This window comes from Rutilus rutilus, assembly GCF_951802725.1.
Source record: "Rutilus rutilus genome assembly, chromosome: 4".
Lineage (NCBI taxonomy): Eukaryota > Metazoa > Chordata > Actinopteri > Cypriniformes > Leuciscidae > Rutilus > Rutilus rutilus.
Genome location: NC_140212.1, coordinates 43,885,104 through 43,893,944, shown reverse-complemented (window position 1 = coordinate 43,893,944; position 8,841 = coordinate 43,885,104). Strand labels below are relative to the sequence as shown.

At 41.7% G+C, this 8,841-nt stretch overlaps 1 protein-coding gene across 1 annotated transcript; it reads right to left on the bottom strand.

The window, feature by feature from the left end:
- Positions 1–3,646: 3,646 nt before the first annotated feature.
- On the bottom strand, positions 3,647–4,165 carry LOC311289840 (epidermal differentiation-specific protein-like; the record flags this gene model as incomplete). The annotated part of the gene is made up of 1 exon (XM_084408086.1): positions 3,647–4,165. One exon carries the CDS (start codon positions 4,163–4,165, stop codon positions 3,647–3,649), a length of 519 nt encoding a protein of 172 aa, XP_084264212.1.
- Positions 4,166–8,841: the final 4,676 nt, after the last annotated feature.

The window sequence follows — 8,841 nt, the reverse complement described above, 5'->3', positions numbered from 1 at the left end:
GGTTAAAGCCCCGCCCATTTTAAGACAACCCGACTCACTTCCGGGTTAAATCCCGCCCACTTCCGGGTTAGGCCCCGCCCAGTCCGAGTACAGATACAGATACAGATAATTCATATGGTTAACAGATACAGATACAGATACAGATAATGCTGTACTCGCTCATCCCTAGTGTAAAGTACTGTTTATATGTTTTGAGGTCTATTTAACAATGAATCCTGAAGACAAAAAAAGAAAATGTTTTAAATTATTACATACACAGAAATATTACTCAGTGCAACTGTTTGGACATATATAATAATCAGAAATGTTTTGGATGTTTGCATTGACAGAATGTATAGTATTCAAATATAAAAATGTCATATGAATGAAATTCAATAGAATGTAAAAGAATACTATAGGTATAGGGAATACCAATATGGTGGTGTGGTGGCCTTACTTGATGTCATGAGCAATCCAGTCTTTCATATAGATCAGTGAGTAGTGTCTAGCATATGGTATATATGGAATAGTCTTCCTAATGTTTGGGGTTCAGACACACCAAATAAATCTAGATTAAAGACATCTCTTAAACCAAGAATTCAATGAACATATTTCATAATCTTGTTATACATGCACATGTAGTAATATGTGATGATGAAATATAGTAAAAAGCGCAAACGATTATCTTTTGACTGAAATATGGACAGTAGCTATGCTAATCTTTGTCCTGTTGTTTCTCTCTTTTTATCTCAGGCTGCTCAGCAAGTTTACTATAGTAGCTGCAGTTTGAATCTAGCCTCAAGTCAATTGTGAAGACTTTAGATGTTGCAAACACTGAGACAGACTTCAGATGATGACAACTATAGATGGACATACAAAATTACCAGATATTTTGCTTATATTGCATTAGCCTAGTTTTACAGACAGGGCTTAGATTAAGTCAGGATAAGACCTTAGTTAAATTTGTATATTTAACTATCTTTTTAAAAAAAAAAATCAAAATGTACTTGAAAAATAGTTTTTTACAATGTATATTTTACAATATGTCAGCAAACTTGCCTTTTAAAAATGTTGAAGAATGGCATAATTTTGTTTGTTTAACTGAATAATTTAAACTTATAAGTTTTATTATCTTACATTTAGAAGATGGTAGTATTATAGTAAAATTGCAGTAATACTAAAGTAAAATGATGGTAGTCAGAGTAATCATATTGTGAAAGCATGGTTGTTGTAGTAAAACCATGGTTCATTATGTAGCTATTATGGTTTTAATGCAAATGCTATAAAACATGGTTAATTTTCGTAAAGGTACAAATATACTTATATTTTCTTATAATTTACTTAAGGTTTATTTAACTGCAGCCACAACTATATTATTTTGTTTTATAATTTTGTATGCATTGCTATTTTTATGTTGATTGGTAACTAGCACAGTTCTATTTCCTTGTGGAAAGCTGTTGCAGTTCTGTGATGTTTGTGGAGATGTTGCTGCATGGTGACTGATGCAGATAAAGAGCTTAATAAAAACGAAAGCTTCACTGCTGCGACAACTACAATCTTGGTGTCCTCCTCATTCATCCAATAACACAACGCAGAGACATTTGGGGGAGGACACTGACGTAGAGGGTTACATATTATATTAAAATATTATGTTGTTTTTGGAAAATTTAAAAGCAGTTTATCAGTGTGTCTCGGTTTCAACACTGTCAGTTCTTACTGGTCTATTCCAAACATCCCACCTCTCCCTTAAATTCAGGGATTCTCACTATTCCTTAATCCCTCCCTATTCTAGCTTGAACGATGGCTGAAACTCTGTATTAATAGCACCAAGGGCGAAATTGTCAATCACACATTGGGGGGGACAGCTGTGTACTTGGTACCTCTAGGGGGGTCCGGGGGCATGCTCCCCCGGAAGAAAATTTTGTACATTTTAAAGGTAAATTCATTAATCTGGTGCACTTTGAGTCACCCGAATCCACTGTTAAAAATAAATAATCCACCTGCCAACCGCCCGAGCCTATGATATTCTCTGATTTAGATATCTGCATCTGATCATCACATTACAATTATTCAAATTCTTAGTGTTAAGCATGATAATATGGTAACATATCACACTGACATGCTGATTTAAAATGAACATTTATTTAAATTAAAAGTTCTTCTTTTGGCAAAATTATATTTCCTTAATAGCCTAAACAGAGGCTTTACTCCCTTCAAACTTAAAATTGTCCATTTTTCATTACATCACTGTTTGAAAACACTCAGAATAGTTTTTTGTACCTTTATAAAGGGCATTTCCCCCCCTAATTTTATTAACTGTATGCTCCATCTTTCATTTCAAATTCTTAAATTTGATAAATATATCCAATTAAAATAATAAGACACTAGGCTGTTACCAATCAAATTAAATAATTTACATTGAAAAATTATAACTGTATTAAATTAGATTATTTTAAATATTTTTATAACCGCAACAGAACCATCACGGTGGGGAAAGTGTATCTGACCATGTGACTGTCTGTCCGAGTTTTGTCGAGAGCCGGCGGCGGCACGAAATTTGACGGAGGCAGCCGCCTCATAATTCTCTATGCAGGAAAAACTCTGGCAATACCCATAAATGGAAACATAAATTTACAACTGTACTTCGGTTTCTCTGCGAGGACACCGCCGTCACCTGCCATATGAGATTTCACCATGTGAGACGACACCGCCGTCACCTGCTCTGTCAGATTTCGCGCTCCTAACTCTTCTTCTGTTTGGTGTTTCCTAACTCACTGACGGTGCACGAGCTACTAAAGGTATAGGGAAAACATGACATGGATTTCAGGAGAAATAGGTTTTGTTAATGTATAGTGTAAGGCCAGTCGAATGGATTTGGGAAATGGACCGGCCGGGATTTTATATTTTCGGAGCTGGAAAGAAAGACGTATTTGCAATCACATCGATATTGCCCGCATAATCATACAGTATGATCAAATATTGGGGGGGACAAATTGTCCTTCTTTGAATATTGGGGGGGACGTGTCCCCCTGTCCCCCCATAGAATTACGCCTATGAATAGCACTTCTCCTGTTTATTGCCTCTTTGGATAACTGACTTCGCTAGAATTCCTCAATTCTAAGACGCTTTGGATAAAAGCATCTGCTAAATGAAAAATGTAAATGTAAAAAAAAGAGAATTGAAACAATTATTTCAGAGTCTTTATTTTCTGAGTTGACAGGGTAAAACAGCATTTGTTGTCTCTTTCTCAGCATAATATAAATCCAAAATTCCTTTCAATATTTCTCTCTCATCAAACAGGGGAAATACATTAAAATATAATATGATCTGTAGCAGAACAATTCCAAAAATGTATTTCATTGCATATGTTTACTGATACTGATCACTACTGATGAAAAGCCAAACAACCAGCAGCTTAAAACTTTTTCTAATAAAATTCATCCTTATTATATAACATTTGCCAAATTAACATGTACAGTTAATGTCTTTACACAGATATCATCAGATGATAAGGTTGAGTCCAATTGCATGAAGTTTCTTCAGACTTATTGGAGTCACAGTCATCGTTTCTGGTCAAGATCAGTCTTTCCCCACCACCTGCCTCGTTCTTTCCAAAAGGGATCCGGTTCATATTCAGCTGCAGAAAGCGTTCTTTGAATGATGCTGTCTATGGCCTCGGCAGCAAGGGACGCACACAGCTGGCCACATCGTTGAAGGAGAGCAGCACATAGTTGGGAATTCGATCGCCAGGGAAAGAAATAAGCTGGGAACCCTGACGATTGGTGTGCTCGTACAGCACCCAGACTCCACTTCTCACTTTGTGGGAAGAAGCTTTGTCACCAAAATCAATGCTGTGAAGATTGGTTTCGTTGCGTAGGGTCACGCTTCTTCCTTGAAAGTTAATGTGCTCAAACAGCTGGATTTCAGGGTTGGCCAGGTCATCTGAGACCATCTTCAGGGAAGAAAACTGTCCTTTGTCATCAAGGGTGGCGTACTCTCCTTGCTCAAACACCCGGTGCTTTCCAGCAAAATCCTTGTCATAATACGCCACCCATGGTTCGCCAATGACTTTTATGGAGGCGATGGCATCGTTGAAGCCCTTCTCTCTTAAGTCGTGGACATCATGGTTGAATTCAGCTGTTCCACCCTCGAAGCCCTCTCTGCTATAAACAATGATCTTGCTCATTTTGAATAATGAATCGAGGAGAGAGAGGCTGGAGAAGGCAAGTGTTTCTGAAGCAGCTTCCAGTGGTTCTGCTGGGAACAGTGACTTACTTGGTGTGCAGAGCTGCCTTTTAAAGCACAAGTACACCAAAGTGGGCGTTGACAAGGTCATGACAGGGCATGTAGGTGTGGAAGCTGAGAAACATGCCCAGTCTCAAACTTCTGCTCAGGATCTACAGACATGTAGCCTAATACAAGGTTCAAAACTCTCTACGAGTCGTATGTTACAAGCTCCTGACTGAAAAAAAACAAAACAAAACACTGTATTGTGTTCTTTCGCCTTCTTTTCTTTCTTTCTTTATAAAGCACAATTTAATACAACAACAGTTGCCCAAAGTGCTGTACAAAGAACTTAAATATAATACTAATCATACAAAGAACAGATAATACAACAATAGCATACATACAAATAAACACAAATTCAAAGTAAAACATGCCTCAGCACCTCGAGATTAAAAGCCCGGGATAGCAAATGAGATTTTAACCAAGTTTTAAAAGTGGATATAGATGGAGCCATTCTGATATGCAGTGGTAATATGTTCCACAGTTTCGGTGCAGCGATAGAAAAAGCCCGATCACCCCTAAGTTTCAGTCTGGATCTGGGAATAGTCAAGATCAGTTGATTAGAGGACCTAAGAGATCTAGCAGTTGTGTGCCGTTTTAGTAAGCCAGTAAGGTATGATGGTGCCAAGCCATTTAATGATTTAAAAACAAATAATAAAAGTTTATATTCAATTCTGAGCGGCACCGGCAACCACTTAAGTGAAGATAAAATTGGTGTAATGTGCTCATGCTTGCGAGAACTTGTCAACAGTCTAGCGGCCGCATTCTGGACTGCCTGCAAACATCTCAGGTTACATTTGTATCACTGGTTTCCTGAAGAGGGAACGAGATGCTGCGTCGATACGCTGTGGGAACGCCCCACCTGCATGATTGCATCATGAAGCACTTGTAGAATCAATCCAATGGTGTGACGAGACGTCATAGGCGGGTGAAGTCATAGACCAGGAAACTATAAAGCACACCTGATAACAGAACGCGATAGCTTCAGTTATGCCGAAGCAAGTCACAGTCATGCAGGGAGTATGGAAGGGCGACGCAGCGTCTCGTTCCCTCTGAGACGTTCCCTTTCAAGGGAACTCGAGCTGCATCGAGATGCTGTGTGAACACTATACCCACTATGCCATAATAGCAAATGCCTGTTCTGTGTGAAATCATTGTGCACGCTAAGAAGCAAGCACTCTAGTCCCTGGAGTGGAGCCTAGATCCAAATCGTTAAATCTAACAAATGTATGCAGTGAGGACCAGCCTGCCACATGACACATGTCATGAAGGGAAACCCCCGATAATAAAGCCTTTGAGGCAGCCATACTCCTAGTAGAATGGGCCCGGACAGCCAAAGGTGAAGGCTGACTAGCCGCTTCATAAGCAAGTGAGATAGCCTCGACTACCCACTTCCTCATCCTCTGCTTGGATGCAGGGTAACCTTTTCTTGGTGACCCAAATAGTGACCTTGGTGACGAATAGTTTTTTCTTGATCTGGTGTATTAAAAGGTGGAGGATAGAAGGCCTGCAGCACTATCGGGCCTGCAACATTAGTAGGGACCTTAGGAATATAACCCGGCCTAGGGTAAAGAAAGGCTTTCACCATACTAGGTGCAAAATTCCAGGCACGAAGGAGCAACCGACAAGGCTTGCAAATCTCCAATTCTCTTGATAGAAGAAATAGCAAGGAGAAATAAAGTTTTTAGTGTAAGGAGCTTTTTTGAAACCTCTTCAATGGGCCTGAAGGGAGCAAAATCCAGGCCTTTCAATACAACGGCCAAATCCCAAGGCGGTGCTCTAGTGCGCAGTGCAGCCCTCAGCCTCAGGGTGCCACGAAGAAAATGAGAAATGAGAGGATCTTTCCCCATTGATGTACCAGAGGAGTGTGGTAAGCAGATATAGCCACCACATACACCTTTAAGGTGGACGGAGATAACCCCGCAGAGAAACGTTCTTGCAGATAATCGAATACTGTACCAACAGGGCAGTTAACAGGATTCAATTGTTGTACGCACCAAGCATTTCAGTGCATACAGTCTTCTCATGGATGGAGCTCTGGATTGGAGTATGGTCTCCACAACCTCGGTCGAGAGACCTGATTCTATGAGCTGGGCCCCCTCAGGGGCCAAGCCCACAGTTTCCACAACTCTGGGCAAGGGTGAAAAATAGTGCCTCCTGCTTGGGACAGTAGGTCCCTACTGATCGGAATCTCCATCTGGGCTACTAGTTATAGATGGGCCCCTTCCCGGCGAACCCTCTCCAGAACTCCCGGAAGCATGGATATCAGAGGAAAAGCATACATGTGTAGAATGTGAAATGTGAGAGAATGTGTAGAATGTCTACACCATGTCAAATGTTTACATGTGAAAAGCGTACACCTGAACCATCGCATCCAGCCCCAGAGGAGCTGGGTGCGTGAGAGAGAACCACATGGGACAATGAGTTGTATCTGAAGATGCGAAAAGGCTGACTTGAGCTTGACCGAATTTCTCCCAAAGGAGCTTCACCACCTCGGGGTGAAGTCTCCATTCCCCGGGCCTCGGCCCCTGCCTCGACAGGATATCTGCTCCCTGATTTAGATGCCCAGGAATGCCCTGAGAGACAGAAATTTCCCCTGGGCCCATAGGAGGATCTGATGAGCCAGTTTGCATAGGTGACGTGACCTCAGACCCCCCTGATGGTTGATATAAGAGACCAACCATTTGTGTTGTCCGTCCGGACAAGCACATGGTGACCTCTTAGGTCTGGCAGGAAGTGCTTGAGAGCTCAAAACACCGCCATAATTTCTAGCTGATTTATGTGCCAAGAAAGTAGATGGTCCTGCCATAGACCTTTCGCCAAGTGACAACTCATGATTGCCCCCCAACCTGTGAGGGTCGTTAGCGTTACGCGACGGGCGAGGAACCAAGGTTTCTTACACATTAACAAGGCACCTGGCATCCCTGCGTGACCTTGATCATGTGAAACGGATTTCCCCTCGGAGAAAACCCCTGGGTCCTGAGCCACCACTGAAGAGGTCTCATGCACAGGAGGCCAAAAATTATTACGTTGAACGCAGCTGCCATGAGACCCAACAGTCTCTGAAACTGTTTCACAGTGAGTGACTGGCCTAGTTTTACCACATTTACGGCTGAGAGAATCAAAGTAATATGTGCAGGTGATAATTGTGCCTGCATCGTTGTCGAATCCCATACCACACCTAGAAAAGTGGTCCTCTGAGACGGGAGGAGCATGCTCTTCTTGGCGTTGAGCCTCAACCCCAGCATCTTTATGTGGGACAGAACGACATCTCGATGCTGAACCACCATCTGCTCGGACTAAGCTAAAATCAACCAATTGTCTATGTAATTCAACACACGGATGCCCTGGAGTCTCAGGGGAGCCAGAGCTGCATCCACGCATTTCGTGAAAGTGCAGGGTGATAAACCTAAGCCGAACAGAAGAACCCAATATTGGTACGCTTCGCCCCCGAAAGCGAACCTCAGGAACTTCCTATGATGAGGATGGATGGATACATGGAAGTAAGCGTCCTTCAAGTCTATCGTAACAAACCAGTCCTCTGACTGAATTTGTGACACGATCTGTTTGAGTGTAAGCATCTTGAACTTGAGTTTCTGAACCCTGCGGTTTAGTTGGCGCAGATCTAGAATAGGACACAACCCCCCATCCTTCTTGGGAACAATGAAGTAACAGCTGTAAAACCCTGACTCCCTGCTAGGAGGAGGAACCCTTTCTATAGCCCCCTTTTCATAGAAGAGTCAGTACTTCCTGCTCCATCACCAGAGCCTGCTCGGGGTCCACCACCGTAGGGAGGACCCTTATAAATCTGGGCGGACGAGAACCAAACTGAATTCTGTAACCCTTTTCTATTGTATGCAGGACCCAATGAGATATATTTGGCAGTAGCTTCCAGGCTGCCTGAAAATCTACTAAGGGAACCAGTCTCTCGAGTCTGTGCTGTTAGGAGCTCGTAGTCGAGACTCTGGGACATTAGATCGGTGAGGAAGAAACTTCTGGAATGCCACTGATTGTTTCTTCGCCTCCTGAAATACAACCGTATTTACAGCGTTGCCGAATAGACCTCAAGGTGAAAGTGGAGCGTCCAAAAGAACAGATTTTTCTCTATCCTTCATATCAGATAAATTCAACCATAAATGTTGTTCCGTGGCCATACAACCTATACACGTCACTACCCAGAATGCATTGAGATCTAAGTAATTATGGCGTCCTACAAGTGAATGGATTTTCGGCTTTTTTTAATAAAAACAAAAACATTTGGAGTGTTTTTGTATCCGCTTTTTATAGCTGACGCCCACGTTAATCTTATAAAGCCAACATGCCGCACTAGTCGGGGTTCCTTTTAAAGTCAACTGAACAGTGTCGTAATGTCAACTGATAATGGATGCATAGGCCGTTGATATTTTTGTGATCATGAGAAGCCGTTGTCTCACAGCCTTTTTACAGTTAAATAGATGCGATTTCTCAAGAATATACGTTACCTATCAATCGTCATAAAAAAAACTAATGCCACCCTTTTCCAGGTAATAATGCAAATAAATAAATAAATGCATCAGTATTCTCAGCCAAGATAAA